The 19209-nt window shown below is 35.4% G+C and overlaps 1 protein-coding gene across 1 annotated transcript in view; it reads right to left on the bottom strand.

Moving 5' to 3' along the window:
- The window catches only part of CPS1 (carbamoyl-phosphate synthase 1), a 134035-nt gene that overhangs the window by 45048 nt on the left and 69778 nt on the right, over positions 1–19209 (bottom strand). The window contains exons 22-25 of the mRNA XM_037849356.1: positions 9193–9334; positions 7799–7864; positions 7286–7349; positions 5358–5539 (exon numbers count right to left, since the gene is read on the bottom strand). Coding sequence (XP_037705284.1) covers positions 5358–5539; positions 7286–7349; positions 7799–7864; positions 9193–9334 — 454 coding nt within the window. The remainder of the gene's footprint in view (positions 1–5357; positions 5540–7285; positions 7350–7798; positions 7865–9192; positions 9335–19209) is intronic.

Raw genomic sequence — 19209 nt, 5'->3', positions numbered from 1 at the left:
ATACTTTCCATCTTAAGTAAACAATTGATGGTTCCCTGTATAGTCATGTATTTATGTATTCGCCACCATCACCACTATCTATATAAGGACATCTCCATTTCTTTCACAAAGAAGGAGGAAGAGTCAAAGAAGGCAGAGAGACAAAAGAAAAAAAAGAAAAGAAAAAAAAAAAAGCACATGACAGCTAGGAAGCAATAAAAGGAAAGATAGCATTAAACCAAAGTGGAATAAAGAGTCAGACAACATCCCCAATGCCAAGAGTCCCATACCCTTCCCCTACGTCCCCCCACCCCATTTGCATTTAGCTTTGGTATATTGCCTTTGTTACATTAAAGGAAGCATAGTACAAGGTTTCTGTTATTTATAGTCTCTAATTTGCATTGATTGTATTTTCCCCCAATCCCACCCTAATTTTGACACCTTGCAATGTTGACATTCATCTATTCTCCTTCATGTAAAAACAAATTTGTACCTTTTATCACAATGGTTAAGCACCCCCAGGTTTCACTGGGTTATACAGTTCCAGTCTTATCTTTCCTCTTCCTTCTGGTGTTCCACATGCTCCTAACCTTTCTCTTTCAACCATAACCCATAGTCATCTTTGTTCAGTGTACTTACCTTGCTGTGCTACTATCTCCCAAAACTGTGTTCCAAACCTCTCACTCCTGTCTTTTCCTTTCTGTCTGTAGTGCTTCCTTTAGTGTTTCCTGTAGAGTAGGTATCTTGTTCACAAACTCTGCCATGGTCTGTTGTCAGAGAATATTTTAAGCTTTCCCTCATATCTGAAGGACAGTTTTGCTGGATATAGGATTCTTGGTTGGTAGTTTTTCTCTTTCAGTATCTCAAATATATCACACCACTTCCTTCTTGCCTCCACGGTTTCTATTGAGAAATCCACACATAGTCTTATCAAACTTCCTTTGTATGTGATGGATTGCTTTTCTCTTGCTGCTTTCAGGATTCTCTCTTTACCTTTGATGTTTGATAATCTGATTATTAAGTGTCTTGGCGTAGGCCTATTCAGATCTATTCTGTTTGGGGTATGCTGTGCTTCTTGGATCCGTAATTGTATGTCTTTCATCAGAGATGGGAAATTTTCATTGATTATTTCCTCTATTATTGCTTCTGCCCCTTTTCCCTTCTCTTCTCCTTCTGGGACACCCATGACATGTACATTCCTGTGTTTCGTGTTGTCATTCAATTCCCAGAGACGTTACTCATATTTTTCCATTCTTTTCCCTATCTGTTCTTTTGTGTGTAGGATTTCAACTGACTTGCTCTCCAGTTACTGAGTGTTTTCTTCTGCCTCTTGAGATCTGCTGTTGTATGTCTCCATTGTGTCTTTTGTCTCCTGTGTTGTGCCTTTCATTTCCATAGATTCTGCCAGTTGTTTTCTCAAACTTTCGATTTCTACCTTATGTACGTCCAGTGTTTTCATTATATGCTTCATATCTTTTGCCATATCTTCCCTAAACTTTTTGAATTGATTTAGCATTATTTGTTTCAATTCCTGTATCTCAGTTGAAGTGTAAATTTGTTCTTTTAGTGGGCCATAACTTCATTTTCTTACTGTAGGTTACAGTTTTCTGTTGTATAGGCATCTGGTTTCCTTGGTTACCCCAATCATGGCCCTGATTTTTGCAAATCCATCTATTATCCAGAATTCACAAAATTCCATTATTAATAAACCTAACAATGAAAGAGATCATGTTTTACAATATAGCATGTTTTACATTTTAGGCAGCACCTAGGATTACATTAAATAGTATATGAATTGCTAGCAATGAACCCAACTCTAATTTGGTGTCATGATTTCCCTAATGGGTTTTGCCTATTACACATTGATGTCTATTATTCATTCATTCATTTAACTCAGTTGTTGCATTACAGATATATATAATACTACTTAACATACAATATTAGGTATGAAAATAGGACAATTAAACCTTAAGCAGGGTACATTTTTTAATGTGAGATAGTCAAATTATGCACTGTAAAAGTAAGAAAAAAATTATTTAAGCAGGACTTAAACCAGACATGGACATTGTAAAGTGTTAGTGATGGTGCTAAATATTTTTAGACTCAATCTGATTTTTAACAAGCAAATACAAAAAGAATTGAGAAATGCATCCTAGTTGGGCTTAGATGTAAAAGAAAATTAATATTGTTTGTTTATACAGCTTTTCAAACTACTGTCTCCAAAAAAATGAAACTGTAAAGTTAAGACCGGCTCTGTATGATTCTCATTCAATGTTGTAGATCATAAATAATATTGTATCATTCATTCCCAGGAAATTAATCTAGTCAAAGAGAAGCACAGTATTGCAAATTCTATAAGCAAGGTAATCCTTTTTGTGCCAGTTTGGATGTATTATGTCTTCCAAAATGCCATTATCTTTAATGCAATCTTGTGGGGGCAGACGTATTAGTGTTGATTAGGTTTGGAATCCTTTGATTATTTCCATGGAGATGTGACTCAATCAACTGTGAGTGAAACATTTGATTGGATTATTTCCATGGATTATTTCCTGCCCACACAGGGTAAATCTTGATTTAATTGCTGGAGCCCTATAAAAAGCTCACAAACAGAAGGACCTCAGAACAGTTGAAGCTAAGAGAGGACAAAATGCCCCAAGAGCACTATTTTGGAGAAAGCCATTTAGAAACACAACCTGGGAGCAAGCGATAGCCAACCACATGCCTTTCAAGCTAACAGAGGTTTTCCAGATGCCAATGGCCGTCTTTCAATGGAGGTACCTATTGTTGATGCATTAGCTTGGACACTATTATTGCCTTAAGACTATAACTTTGTAACCAAATAAGCCCCCTTTATAAAAGCCAATCCATCTCTGGTACTTTGCATAAGGGCAGCATTAGCAAACCGGAACACTTTTCAACCCGTACCGCTGAAATAATTTAAGAACACATTCTTTTATTAAGACTGTCCTAAGCAAAACTGTGAACAAGGCAAAATATCACCAATCAAAACCAGAGTTAGCATGATGCCCACTTCTGGCTTTCTCGACCCTTTTCCAAACATAAATACATACATATATATATACATACACACACACATATACACACACACACATACACATATTCATACATACATATATAATTCTCAGGGATAAGAACCCATGAAAACAATTAAAAAACATCAATCAAAATCATAAATGACTAAGCATAAAGGGTCACCCTTTTCCAAGTGTTAAGTAATTTGCAGCCAACAGAATGTATCACTATAACATTTTCTATTAAAAAAATAATAAGTGATAGGAAAGAGATAGCAGCCCCTCCTCTCAACCTCTGATCAGGACCTCCCACCAGAGCAACCTGCTATACTCCCATAGCATGTTACTTTTCTGAGTTCACCCATGTTTTCTTGAGAGGTTCCCCTCCGATGTCATGGAAATAGCCTTGGTTCAGGAAATCGAGATTCCATCCCATGGAGTTATGTGCCCTTGGGAAAGCCAATTGCCTTTCTAAGTGATTCAAACTTGTGTTTTGAAACATGCCTCCAATTCTCTGCAAATTTACTACTGAATGCCTGAGTGCCTCCAGCTTTACTAGGGGCATCCCAGGTAGACAATGGCAGAATGGAGCAGCATCTGTGGGGCCTGCTGAGATGCACAACTGCCTGTTTTCAAAAGAGGAAATACAGACACATACTTATGCATATGTGTAGATGATATATTATATAATATTTTCTGTAGGCTAGTCCAAAAAATACATCAATGGAAGATTGTTCTTATGTTCTCCAACATAACATTTAAAATTACTTCATAATGTAGAGCAACACTATACTTTAAAAGTCAATTCACTTGAAAGAAGAGCCAACTTAATTTTTTCTATCATACTGAATTCAGTTTTAGTAAAAAATTTCATTAATGTCCACGGGCAACTGCATCTGAAGGCAGCTACAGAAGTTTTTTTAATCTCTCTTTAAAATCATTTCATGGGAAAACATTAATTATGTGCAGAATACCTGCCAGTAATGCTTATTAATATTTTAAAACATTTTTTTCATTTTTCACATAATTATGTCATGGATCCCAATATTGTGGTTAGTATTTTGAAGGAAGGGGCCTGGTTTTACTGGACTTTATCTTCGTGAGCCTGACATTTACAAGGTAAAATACAAGGTATTTGTAGAATATTTGTTTTGATCCCTAACTATCTATATTAAATGAATACTAAAGAAAGTCATTAGGAAAACCATGTCATAAAATTTTAAAATGTGTATATTCTACCTAATGGATCAAATTCATTATATTGAAAGATTAGTAGGTCAGGCCTACTAATTATGATTTATATGTCCATCCTAAATGTATCTATTTTTTCTTTGCAATAATAAAATCATCACATTGTTCTAGCACTATACTTTATACTTCACAACCACAAATCTCATTTTGCATTCACAGTACTTGCACATAGGGTCCTATTATACTCATATGATAATTAAAAAAAAAAAAGGATGGAGAATTTAAGCAACTTGCCCAAGTCAATGACTTTTTTTGGCAAAACCAGAATTTAATTATTGTGGCTCCAGATCAGTATGTTTTTGTTTTTGTTTTTGTTTTTTCCTTAAAGTGACCATAAGGATGATTCTTTTATGGTATGGAAGTAATTGCAATGCTATCAAAAGGCAACACTACTGGACAGCACTCTGAAATTTTCCAGTAGTTATTTTCTTAATGGTGAGATGATTTAATGTGTCCTGCAGATTTAGAGTAAGCTATGAAGATATGAATCCACTGTGACTATACCTCAATAATATTGGAGTGGGGATAGAGGAGCAACTGTAAGAGAAGGCTATAAAGGAACCAACACCATTCAGAATGCACTCATCAATCTTAAGTTGAAGAATAATGGCTTTATCTATGGGAACAAAGAATTAACTGGTCCTTTGGGAAAAATTAACTTCTCTTCTCTGGGAACTGTTCATCATTAACTAGCAACATCACATTAACTAAAAAGAGGGCTGTTCATTGTACGTTTAGATGACCAATTAAATCATTCTGTAAAAAAATTTTTGAGGTACCATCTTTTATTAGTGAATATGTGGCTGGCACATGTTACTGAGTTTTCAGTATAGCTAGAATGCTTAGAAAGAAAAAGTGGATTTCATGTGAAAAATAATCACACACTATGCCAGGGCATCAAAAATATCAGACGTGGTATGTGTTTCAGGATTTCACTACAAAATTAGAAAATGGAAGATACTGGCAGCTCTTTTTCCTAAGAGGAATTACAATATAAATCTGCATACATAAATACACATACATAAAGTTTGCACTGTAAAAAGAAGAAAAAATATTTCTTTTTTTTCTTTCTCTCTTTTTTTTTTTTCTTTTTACCTCCTGATGGTAGATGTCTAGGATTCTCTCCAAAGACAACTCTTCAAAGTACAGTTTGTCACACTCATCAAAGTCTGTGCTCACGGTCTCAGGGTTGCAATTCACCACCACCGTCTTCTTGCCAAGTTGACGCAGTGTGCGAATACTGGAGACAGCACACCAATCAAATTCCACACTGCTGCCTGCAGAGACAATGAGATTGGAAAAGGGGTAAGAGAAGCATGAAGTTACAACACAGAGTGGCAGAAATATATCTCCTGTCAGTCTAGGCTAAGGAAGCTAATGCCCCTTCAATTCAATTTTTAAAACTCAGAAATATAAATTTCATACCCATAATGCAAACTACGTTAATAGGAGGAAAGACTGGAACTAATTAAACAATAATGAAATGTTGGCAAGTTTTTATACGCTAAGTTCTGCCATTAGCTATCTACATTTTTAAGCATTCAGAACCTCAAAGTTAATGAGAGATTATTTTAAATGATTAAATAATCTTCATTTAACAGAAGAGTTTTCAAAGTGAACACATTGACCTAAGTACACAAAACAGTTTTAAAAAAAAAAAAAAAAAGACAGTGATCAGACTATTGAGTTCTTGGTTCAGACCTTTCACTTACTCTGCTGTCTGAGGCCTAAACCAAATGATCCCTAAGAGACCTTGAAGCTCTGACATAACCTGATTGATTGCGAAGCTCCTTCCTTTCCAAGCAGAACCTGTTAAGCTTGGCAAGATCACCCCATGCAGAGTGAGTGACCTTCTATGAAGCAATTTGAAGCACAATGACTGCCTAAATGCCTCAAAATACCATCTCTACTGGGATGCCATAGTAACTGAAAGTCTTGGGAATTGTATTAATCTTTTGCATTAGGACACTGTCTCCTAAAAGTTCTTGCCAAAATAATATGTTATCCAAATATAGCATGTTAATTTCCATTATCAAGTAAGTATGCACTTGATTACCAGTTTGGCTAGCCCTCTGTAGGCAATAAAGCAATGCAGAATTGTGATATAAATTAAGTAAAATTTGAAGAGGAAGGAAGAAAGCCCCAGAGAGAACGGTAGGCACTGGTGAAGGTTTTCAGGGCATTTGGGCATAAAATAACTAAGGTGGTAGGTAGTAAAGGTCTAACCACTTGGGCCAACTTCAAGATTTGACCAAGGACTGGTACATTAGCATATCCTGAGACACCTACATAATTGTAAAAACTAAAATAAACTATGTTTTAAAGCAACAGAGAATGCTATGTGTATTTAAATAATATATTTTAGCATTTCTATAGTAGAATGCCTTGCGGAGACTAAATATTAAATACTCTTACTGGCTAATAGCATCTGCCATTTAAATACATACCTTGTAACTGTAATAGATCTTGATTCATTATTAAATATTTAAGTTTTATGTGACTAGAGGGGAAATGTCCTTACAATTGCCGATGAGTATGTTTAAATTATATTATGTAATGTTTTGCCTATGCACTGATGAGACACGCTTTTTGCACCTGATATAAACAGAAGTCATCATGTTAGGTCAGAGATGGTGTCTGCAAATGCAATTGCTGGCTGATACATAAAGTCCACGTGCAAATGTAGATCTTTATGAAAAATGAGGCTAGAAGAGAAAAGGTCAAAGTCTAATTCATTCTTCAACACCCATTTCAATTCAGTTCATGAGGATAAAATGATAAAGGGGTGACATAATGAAATGGAAGGAGATGGAATTTGTAGATGAGACCCGAGTACGAGTTCCATTTCTACCACTTAAGACCTGTGTGAGTTGGGCTTTCTCTCTCTGAACAGCAGGTCCTAATTTGCAAAATATTTATTACAATGACACCTATTTTGCAGAGTTCTTGGAAAAAAAGAATGAACATGTATATGTACTACATAAACTGTAAAGGACTGTGTAAATAGTCAGTTGTAACTTTACCAATATGATATGGACCAGCAGCCAGCACCATCATTCCATGATCATCAAACTTGATATCATGCTCCTGAGGAAAAACAATGATGTGGAATTATTATGTGTTATTCTTCCTTCTAGTAAAATTATTTGTCCAAATCTTTGAGTATGTCTTTCTAATTCTTCCGCTTGTTGACACGCATCCTCTCTTAGCCTCTGGGAACCCAAGTGTAAAGTGTCATATAAGCTCTATCTTTTTGATGGAAGTAGATCTAGCTCAATAGTTTTTAATTAAATAGCCATGAGAACACACTATAATTGTATTTTCATGTAACTACTATCCTTGTCATCTTTTCACTTGTGCAATTTCAACATCTTAAGACAGTTCTTAAAGAACCAAGTACAGAAACACATCACCACATCTGTCCTACACATATTGCCAATATCACTGGGTATCCAAAAACACACAAAAATATAAACAAAGTGGGTCATCAATGTAAATGTAGATCTCTCTGCATATGGCAGTTTGACAGTTCCTACCTGACCATTGTAGGTGACATAGAGGTAGTTAGTTACTGACGGGTATTCTGCTGCCAGTGTATCAATCTGCAAGAGAAAAATAAACAAATGAATACATTGGAATTTTACTCCCTTTCTCTATTGTAATTTTTTTCAAGACTGGTTTTGTATTTCTGTGAGGGTGCTGAAATTTCTTTGATGCCTATTACTGTCAAATATAAAGTTAGGAAAAAGACATGTACAAACCAACTGCTTTCTAATTCTAAAAATGGGAGGGGAAAAACAAAATAAAACAATGAGCTGATCCAGTTACCACCTGAGCAATAAATGGCCTACACACTCCAAAGCATCACTGGAGCACCACAGTATTATCTCTCATGAACACTGCATGATCACGTCATCAACTGGTGACCAGGAAGATTCACCCAGCCAGTCGTCTAAAGCAGCTGCACATAAATTTGGAGTAAAATGACCTAGATGTAGGGGCATCTTTGGTTTGCAAATGAATATGTAGGATGTAAGTTACCTATGGCACTGAGCAAGCAATAGGATGACACAAATACCATAAAGTATGAGCAAAATGAGGGGAGGGGAGGATTTCATTGAACATATTTGGGGAAAGAAAATCAATTCAGCTCTCCGGGCCAGGAGCTGAGCTCAGTGAGTAAGACTGCAAGGCTGACAGGGCAAGCTAGTACAATTCAGGTAAGAAGAAAGAAAGATAATAATTGCTGAGTAGAAAATATTCAGCATCAAGCCTGGGACCTAAATCTGTGCCCCTGGCCACACAGAGAAAAGTCAATGATTTTAAAGGACAAAACCAGCTGGTGGTACTTTAAGCCAAGGCATTCCTTACACGAAAGGCATAAAAAAAAAAAAAAAATGTTACTACTGTATACCTTTGAAAGTTCTAGTGTGATTGTCATGAATACTAGATGAGCTCATTATGTCCATCCTATCACAATGAATACTAAATGAACCATAATGATAGGGCACTTAAAATAAAGTATTACCCTGTAAAAAGTTAGTACCAAAGAAGGTAACTATTCTTTTCAAGAGGGTCAGCAACGCCAGGATATTTCAAGTCCCTCTATTATACTAAGGATTTCACTTACTACAGATATATTTGGATACAGGTCAAAAAAGCAGAGGGAAGATCATTTTGATTATTTTTTTTCATTTAGGCCAAGAAAATCAGGTACTTACTCTACTCTCTACCTCCCAGTGCCCTGCTTCATTCTCTCTCTTTTAAGCCTAGATCAATTCTGTGCTGAACACAATGATGACATTCTGTACATCAATTGGACAGGTAGAGTCACTCTCTAATTCCATCCTTCTTCTTATTGACAATGGATATATGAGTTGGTGCTACACTTTACTTGAACAATTTTGGGAAGAAAGGGAAACTCCTTTACCTGTTTAACCCAAGGGTGGATGTTTTTCTTCAACCTCAGCTCCCTTGTCTGGGCCTCAGTCAGCCCAAGGCATTTTGAAATTTGCTTGTCGGAGAACCCAATCTCCTTAGCCTTTTTCAAGGTTTCTTCTGTAATAGACTCACTAGAATGGTAATGGAAAAGAGACATTCAAGGTTAGCACAACTCAATAAGAAGGAGTGAACTGTTCAATATCAAGAACACAAAGGCTCCCTATTTTCCATCTTCAAACATGTTTAGGAATCCTTATTTCAAAAAATATACAAATAAATAACCAATTAAATCCTTTCGCTTGTATGAAGTCTACCTTTGGTAATGTTGAGTTTCTCAAACTTAACCCCTACACACCCCTTCCCTTCTTATTTCCCAATGAAAGGCTTCAGCATGTATTGTTCTAATGAATGCACTCTCAAAACATCAGGGACCTCCTTCTTACTAAATCCATGAGTCTTTTCTAGAACACATTTGGCTCATTTACAGGATATCCCCCAAAGCCCAGCACATCATCTAGCCCACAAAAAACACTTAATAAACATTTATTAAATGGACAGATGAAACTATAACTCTCTAGTGCCCTTTTTATAGAAAAGAGCAAGAAGTTATTGAAATCAGCTTGTAAGTACAACTGAAAATGCACACAAAAATAATTTGTAAAGAACAAAGGCACAGGAAAATAAAATACTACTCTAAAAGCATCTCTAACCAACCTGTGGGCCAACTACTTCAAATAATAGTCAATACAGTAAAATTCATTATAACTGTTTGATAGTTAATTCAATGCAATTAAAATACAACAGTGTGTTGCCAGATCTAACTAATACTAAATAAAACATTTTCATTGAAATCCTATTAATAGAATGTAAATAAACTAAATCTATTGCATTTCATTCATCCTAATCTTCAATCTCCCTTATTTAATAAATTCACATTTTGAGAATCAAGAAGAGAGAAGAGAGAATCAAGACAGTGTACATAACAGCTATTGTTCTGGCTTTTTGATATCAGCATTAGTCTGTATTTTTTTAACTATAGCTCTTCCTGTTCAAGTTGCTTTTTCTATTACACCTAAATTCCCTTCTGTCTCTCAAATCAATGTGTTAATTCTCCCAGTAAATTCAATTTCTTCTTTTCTATTCCCATTTTGAATTTGTATACCCCAAATAGTCTATTAGCTTTCCCTCCGAGCAATACATTTCAAATTCTTGAATGCAAACTGATCATCAGACATTACTAATTATTTACTATGCATGCCAAGCACTGTGCAACAAGCTCAAGGACTGTGCTGTCCATCCAATGTGGTAGCCACTGGCCACACATAGCTATTTAAATGTTAATAAAATTTTTAAAAAAATAAAACTTAAGTCCACAGTTGCACCAGCCACATTTCAAATGCTCACTAGTTGCACGTGGTTATGGTTACTGTATTGGACAGTGAATATTATAGAATATGTCCATCAATGGAGAAATTTCTATAGGACCATGCTGCTCCAGAAGATACAAAACAATATTTGAGACAAGCCATACTCGGAATGATAGAGGATACAGACTGACTGAAAGAAGTGCATGGAGGCTACACTTTGTGGCAGTGATGATGAAGGCAACATGAGGTCAGAGAAGAGAAATAAAAGTGTGAGTAGTTGTAGCTGAGAAATACAACAGCAGCAGAGGGACAAGAACAGAGCCATAAAGAAAGTTCAGCTTTATACAGATGAAGGAGTTGAGGGACACACTCTAGGCAAGGACAACTGCATTTGCAGTCATTTGAAGGCAGTAATGTGTTTGGCATGTACAGAAAATGTGCTGAGGATTTGTAGTTGGAAAGAGTTCATAGGAAACTGTGAATGGTAGAGGTGGGGCAACAATCACTGTCATTCTTTCATGTAAGCTTTAACATTTAGAGACCATGTATTGTGTATCAGGCCCTGTGCTACCTACATTAATGGTGGAGAGATACAATATCGAATCCCCACATTCAAGGAGGTCCGAGTAGAATAGACGGCAAACAGCCATTGAGGTGTCTATCCCGTGAGAGCTGCTATGAATGAAATGTATAAAGGACCTAAGACAGTGGCATAGAGGAGGGACCTCCAGCTCCCATGAGTCTGAAAAGACATTACCCAAGAGGTGACTGCTGAATTCATGGGGGACTTTGAAACATGCACCCTTGCAGTTATCTTTAATTTTGCAAAAATACATTTCATTTTTGGGAAAGAAAGTAGAGGAAGATTTTGTCATTGTTGCTGTTTGTTCTGAAAATTTGTGTTCCAATGTTCCTTGCCAAGAATATTCTCCTAAACCAATTGCTCATTTGTCTCTGTACAAGTGTGCACTTAGCCTCAAAACGGAAGTGCTTAATAAACAAGCTATTTTTCTAAAGTAGAATTTTGGATGATGTTCTTCTTAAATATCTCTAATCATGAATTTTGTGGGATATTTCAAATCATATTAATGTGTAAATGTTTGAGGACAGACTATGAATTTTCTGCGATCTATAATTTTATTAAAACATAGGTATGAAACTTGAGTTAGGTGGAGAAATAAAATACATAAAACACTGAGCAAATTCTTACCCATAGAAAAATTCTGCTTCCTAGAACATTTTCCCAACATCATAGCAAAGCAGTAAACAAAAAGAGAAGAAAAGAATAAGTAGAGCTTCAATAAGACTTTCCTTTATTAGTACAAAACCATCTGAGGCAAAGCCCATCCCACATCCTGTACAGACAATCACATTAGCTTAAAATGACTAAAACAAACCCTAGCTCTGAACTATAGCAGCCCAGACACACTTAAGAAACCATCATGTCTATACTTACAAGTATGGACTAGCAGCAACATAAACACAAGTGTTTCAAGTCCAAAACTAAATGAAGTCATGCATTTATCTTTAGCTATTTAGGATTGGTTTTTCCTTTTTTGTGTGGCCTTGAATGATTTATTTTTATTCCTTCTCAGATGCAATACCGGACAGTTCTTTAAAGGTTGCCATGTTGTTTTAAATGAAAATAATAAATGATGGTTTTACACAAACAGAAAAAGAAACCATTCAGAATCCTAAATTCCTATTAAGGATGCAATATATTTGCATTTTTCTTGTCTGCATTCAGACATGGAGACTTTTCTACTGCCAGAATATGCACAATTCTTTTCCACCAAAAAGACTCCAGTGGAATACCAACAGACATCTCTAGCAAATATACAAAGTCTCTCTCCATCCCCAAATTAAATTGGACTCTTACCAACAGATAAATTAAAAAAAATGAAAGGAAGGCTGATTGATATAATTGTCCTTGTGCATAAAAAAGTGAAGTGAATTAATTTTATTATCTGCTTTGGTGGCAAAAGAATAGCCATCTGTCAGTAAAACTACTTCAATCATTATGGCTTCCTCATAGCATCCCCCACTTCATAGTTTTAATTATTTGAAAGAGATGTCTGAGAAGAGCAATAGTAACACAAAATAATGCATCATGTATGACAGAATTTCAGAGTGGGGTGAAAACTATTTCCACATAGGAACCTCCACAAATCATAGCAGGTGAGACTTTTGAACAGATGCTTCAAGCTAGACCTGCAGAGTGCATGCCTTAAGCTCATTAGCTGATTCTCAAAATATTTTCTTAGTGATCCAAAATCTGCTTTAAGTTTTGCCAATGTTCAAATAACTAGATCAATAACAAGATATTTTTTAATGTCTTGAAAAAAAAATAGGGCATATTCAATTGGAATAGCATCTGAATACATCCATAATCATCCACCTGAGCAAATATTGGGCAGGGGTGTTCTATGAAGTTCAAAGTGACATCTCTTCTACAGTATTCATTCATTCATGGTTTCTCTGGTTATTAATTTCTAATCTTTAGACATGTTCATGAAATAGTGCAAAGCACTTTACAATCCTCCTGTCTGGAAAAGATAGATGTTGATGCTAACCCATGACACCAATTATTAAAGACACAGACAAGGTAGATCCTTTCACACATTCAGTGTTGCCTAATTCTCTGGGATCCCCCTAAATGCAAGACAGGGAGCAGGCTGTCTCTCTCTCTATTTCCTTCGCTTTGTCCTCTGCTTCTGCATTAACACAAGGCTAGCTAGCATGTCATTACACACAGAATAAAATTGACCATATTCCCAACTTGTTCTGATAAAAATTTTTATTTTGTATTCCATTATAATAAAATAAAAGAAGAGACAGTTTAAAGACACGATTCATTAGTTTTGGGCCAGTGATTTAGATAAGGTTAAACCTCTTCAGAGTCAAATACAAGATGAATAATCTTAAGTGAGCATAAAGCTCATTTAACAATTGGAGATTCAGATACATGCTTCTCTATCTTTACCTGCCCATATTGGGCTGCTCTCCATTTTCTCTGCTAAAATGAATGTCTATCATAGTTAGCTTTTTAAAAATCAAGCTAGGTAAAAGCTTATCTCAGAAACAAGGTATAATACTTCCACTTTTCCAAAGCAAAATGAAAACCTTAATTTGGAACAAACTCAAAACAGAGTAATTACTGAAAGCAATATAAATGCTAGATTTGTAATTCAGAACTTCTTTTTGAAGCCTCAATAGGGAATGCTCCATTTATATTATACTGTAAATCAAGGAAGCATTATACTGAGCTGGAAATGTGATCAGCTGAATGGAGCATATTGCACTAAAGCTCACAATAGAATAATATCATAAGTTATCCTTCTGTTATTTGATATGTACTTATGTGAACTCATATGACTACACCTTCGAACATGCACACATTAAATACATAATTCATGACTATACCCTCTAAAATATGCTATATATACAACTTTTCTTTCCCCTACCAGCTTTTCTTGCTTTCAAATTTCAAGGGCAAACTTCTAAGGTTACACTTTCATGTTTTCATAACAGAATCTAAACCATAAAACAAAGAAACACCACATGGCTGTGATGCCAACTTTTTCATAATATCCAGTTTCTCTATACTTAGCAGCCCAAAATGACAGTTTGAAATTTTAAAGAGGAGGAAAAACATCTTTAAACCAGACAATCAGACTTTTACACACTCTGCTATAATCTTTTAATAGTTAGAAAGCATTGCTCTGCTTCTACAGCTGGGAGTCTCTCATGTCTCATGGGCTCTCTGGTTTATAAACAAGATGAGCCTTTCTCTCAACCTCTCTCTCTCTCTCTCTCTCTCTCTCTCTCTCTCTCTCTCTCTCTCTCTCTCTCTCTCTCTTTCTCTCTCTCTCTGTCTGTCTCTCTCTCCTTCCAATGTAGATTTTGTTGTTTAAAATTCTACCCTGTCATCTCTGAAATTTCCTCCACTCACACTGAGTCTTCAATAATACATGGTAAAAGGAAATGGAATAAATACCCCTTAATGAGGAAATTTTCACCTGGCGCAGAGTTGCTGGGGAAATCTATTAGCGGACTGGAGGAACGCCTGCAGCATCCCAATTACCAAGGGAGCCTGAGTACTTCACAAGGCTCTCTTCCACTTGACTGGCTTTTATCTGATCCACCAACTCACAAGTAATACTAGACAAATTTCCCTCCAGATTGCACAAGCTCTAATGTGAAAATGAGGACTCCACTTGGTCTACAATTATGGGATGGGCTTGCAATTTTATTATTATCCTTTAAAAAGAAAAGAAAAGAAAAACCCTCACAAGGCAGAAGCTGAGAAAAACACTAGGCCTGATGCTCAGTAACAACACCTGCTTTAATAAAGAAAGAGAACTGAGTAAGACACATGTTCTCTGCCTTGCAGCCCCTTCCAGCCTCTCTCTGAGTTTTGTGCTGCTTCACTGATTATTTTTCGGCACTTCACAGGTTTGAGACCATGCCGCAATCACAATAATTCAATGAGTGGGAAAGTTGTCAAGGAAATGCAAACACAACAAAACAAAACAAAGACAAACCCAAAACAACATTTTTTGAAAACACTGATAGTGTTTAGAAAGACAAAGGATAAAAACCCAAACAGTTAGGTAAATACCACTATGTTCTCTTAATTGTAAAGAACACCAGAATTTGGTTCTGTTATAGAAATTAGATCTTTGGAAGAATTAAAGAACACCTTAATCTTTATCTCTCAGGTACAGGACAAACGATATCTAAATTGATGCGGTGTTCATGTAAAAGAATGGCTTCATAGAAATTATTTCATAGGCTCTAGAACCATTTAGCATTTTCATAATCATGTGTAATTTTGCAGGTACTAGTTTTCACAGAATGGTATGCTTAAATCTTCTTTGGTTCACCTTAAAGGCGTTTACAATTTAACAATTAAAAAAAAAGTAAAATGAAGAAAAAATGATAATATAACATGGGTATTTTTAACTTGGCAATATTTAATTGCCCGAATTCCATGTTGATTTCTCACCAATTGACTAATAATCCAGAAATACTGTGTTATTTTCAATCTGGTAAGGCCATTCATATAGTAGTGAATATAATTTTCCATAAATACCAAGTAATAATAATGGATAAAATAACTTAATACAGGTTAATGGCATTTTGAGCCTTTATTAATTAAATTTTATTAGTCATTCTTGATTTAAAATGCTCTTTCCCTGCCCTTAATTTGGTAAAAAATGAAAGCAGAAATCACCTTACAAAGTGGAAACCACTAACCAAATAGTAAGTCATGTCCACTAGAGCATAAGAAAGGGTTCTCCTCCATTTAAAAAGCATGCTTCTATTAATCAAACAGCTTTCACCTGATAGATTGAACTAAAGGTCAAATTCCGTACTGTGGAATATTGCTTCTGTTATTTCTAAATAGTAAAAAAAAAAACAAAAAAAAACAAAAAAAAAAAAACAAAAAAACAGAGTTTACATTTAGTAGCCAAATCCCAGCTCTTTTTCAGGAGCATAGGTTTGTTGTGTCCAGAATTTAAAGGAAACATTTAATAATGCCTCAGTAGAAAACTGAGATTGAATGAGCATTCTTTTTGATATTTTACAATCTGCTGTTTCACAAATAAGTTTATATAAAAGTCTTAAAATTTAAAACTTCTCCATTATCTTTGTGTTAAAGCAAATCATGTTTTCATTGTGTCCCAAGCAACAAATATATAATTTTCAATATATAACTTTCTTTCACTTCTAGAAACTATTACATAGAACCTTACTAAATTATTTAACCAAAGCCCATCTACTGAAAATTGCTGCACAGATTTGTTTCTTGATAAATGTAACATATACAAGAATAATTTTGATTTAATTTTTTCAAAATGTAAGCTTTCTCTAGGAAGTGAAAAATGAGAAGTCATTTCTCAGAGGATGTGGATAAAATCTAGAATTAAATTTCTAGAGACATATCACCTTAGATCTATGTTTCGATGAGGATCGCTAGCTACACGGAAATACAAATTTCTTAATTACCTGGGGTTTTTCTGAAGAAGATATATAAATGCACACCCATAATAGCAAGAATTTTTACATACTAGACAATGATGGCTATAAATATGCTTAAAGCACAAATTGAGTCGTTCGCCCTTCAAACTGCCTAGGGAAAAGGATGGACAATTAAATCAGTTCATGAGCTAAAAAGCAGGGAGTAGGATCGGAGTAGGAAGCAGTGAGTCTTTTTTTATTGCCATGTTGATATTGGTGTGATGGCCATTATGTGATTGTTATATTTACATAGGCAAATAGATGCCAAAATACCTATTTCAAGATTAGATAGGCAAATAAATCACTGACCAAAATCTAGAGTCACACTCTAACCATCCTGGAAAAAAATTCATCAATGGGATGAAATGATAAATGTGTAATGTGTTTAGCACATTGCCAAGCTGGTAATAGTGTTTCATAAGTGCAAATACCAGAGGAGAAGGAAGAGGGAGAGAAGCAAGAACAGCAGAAGAGGGAAGAAGAGAGGAAGGGAGGAGGAAGAAGGAAAAGAGCAGGAGGAAGAGTTAAACAAAATGAAATTGGCAAGTCAGCAGCATCTCAGCTATTCTTGGGCTCTCCCCTCACCTCCGTGGTATAACTGAACCCACACCTGCAAACCAAAATTGATCTTCTGTAAAGAGTGTGCTCTCAGGCATTCACATCCAGGTCGGGAGATACAGCCACTGTCTTACTCTCCTTAGGACAGACGTGACACACTTCCTCATCAATAAAGATAGACCCTGTGGCTTTATACGCCCAGATGGTATGAATTAGCAGGTGAAAAATTTTTGAGGGTCAGCGACTGATTATCTAGCTCAGGCAGCCTATTTTGTCCAAATTTAGTCTAAAATTCTGTATTCAGAAGTCACATTTTACTCATGCCTGCATTGACATGGAGATAAGGCATTTATGCTTTATTGAAAGTAAAAGTATACATGCGTGCACACACACACACAGTCTTTTACTACAAATAAAGCTGAATTTATAAAGAAAATCCTTATCCTAGATCTCAGTACCCTGGAAAATTCTGTTCACATTTTTAAAGGTGACTTGCCAGGGCTTTCTCCCTGCCAGGCCCTCATGCTCCCCCCACAAGGGTTCTGGAGAAGGCACACTCCTTACAATGCTTCCACTGTAAGTGGGGTCAACAACTCAGTCAGGAAAACACACAGCTCACAACTTGACAGCTAAGGAGGAACTATCTCCAGCTGTCTGATTTAAAAGTCATATCTCTGAAAAGAAGCTTTTGAAACTGGATAGTGACTAGAACAGAAGGCAAAAGCCCTGGGCTAAATTCCTTGCTTTCCTCTGACGGGTGTGACACAAAGTATGACACCTCAGTGTGACTCAGTTTCACCATCCATAAAAATAGAATGATATTTTCCACCTGGATTATAATAGAAATGCACTTTAAGGTCACCAGAGAAAAACAGATATGTTTCATAAAACACTATTTTTTTTTTACTTTAACCTTCTTGCTGGTTAATCATATCCTTCACTACAACTGTCAATATTTATGAATATTTTTCACGAAAACTTTTCAGAAAATGCAGTTTTCTAAAACCAAATAAATTTAATCAACAGTATGCAAATTATGGTTTGTTCTCAATGAACAATAGAGGTGTTATATTGCCCATGTAAATATTAAAATATTTACAATTATAATCTTTGATGATAAAAAAGAATTACAAAAAATCCCTTTTTTATTATAAAACAGTGTATTCTGAGCTTTCTTAGCTAATTGGTAGATATACAGCCACTTAATAAAGAACTAAAACCTAGAGATACTGATTCATATCTTTCAACACACAGCAGGTTTATATATTGGACTGTGTATTTTCCAGTTAACAGTTTTGTGGGTTCCTTTGAGCAACCAAGAAACAGTGTATTTCCATCTTTCTTCCCCATCCTTTGCCATGACTTTGAAATTCTGATTATCACTTCCTATAAGGAACATCTCTTTAATTGGTATATTATTCAAATTTTGTTGCGTGTCTACTCTATGCAAGACCAATTCAGAAAATATATGATAAATAAATATATGGTAAATAAAGAATTGGAAGACCCTTGCATCTGTTTCATAACTGACACAATAACTTAGAATGGTAAACTTATTCTCCACTCACACAAATCAACAAATCTCTGAGAGGCCTATAATGAAAGTCTATGAAGATATTATGGCATCTGGTGTTTGCCCTAATAGAATGCTATAATTTAATTGAGAAATGATTACATACATGTAATAATTGCAAAGCAATGAAGTGGAAGTGTGTGACTCCAACTATTACATACATGGGCAAATAGGTAGATTATATCCATATTAATTTATGTTTCTCAGACTGCCTTAATTCCTTTTTGGTAAGATTCTCTTGTTTATGAAACAGTATAAATATGACAAAATAAGATCAAACAAAATTTGTCACTTACTAACAGAATTCATGTATTTACCTACTTCCTCTTTTTCACTGTGCATTTGGTCCTTAGGATTTAGCTTCCACTTCTACCACTCTATCATCAAACTTGGTGGATTTATTCAACACTCTTTACCTCTGCTCTCCTTAAACCACGCAACACTGTTCACAGTGTCTTCCTATTTTATTTATTCAGTTTTAAAT

This window comes from Choloepus didactylus, chromosome 9 (assembly GCF_015220235.1).
Source record: "Choloepus didactylus isolate mChoDid1 chromosome 9, mChoDid1.pri, whole genome shotgun sequence".
In the NCBI taxonomy this organism is placed as follows: Eukaryota; Metazoa; Chordata; class Mammalia; order Pilosa; family Megalonychidae; genus Choloepus; species Choloepus didactylus.
The sequence above is the reverse complement of the archived record's forward strand: the minus strand, read 5'-3'. Positions and strand labels throughout refer to the sequence as shown.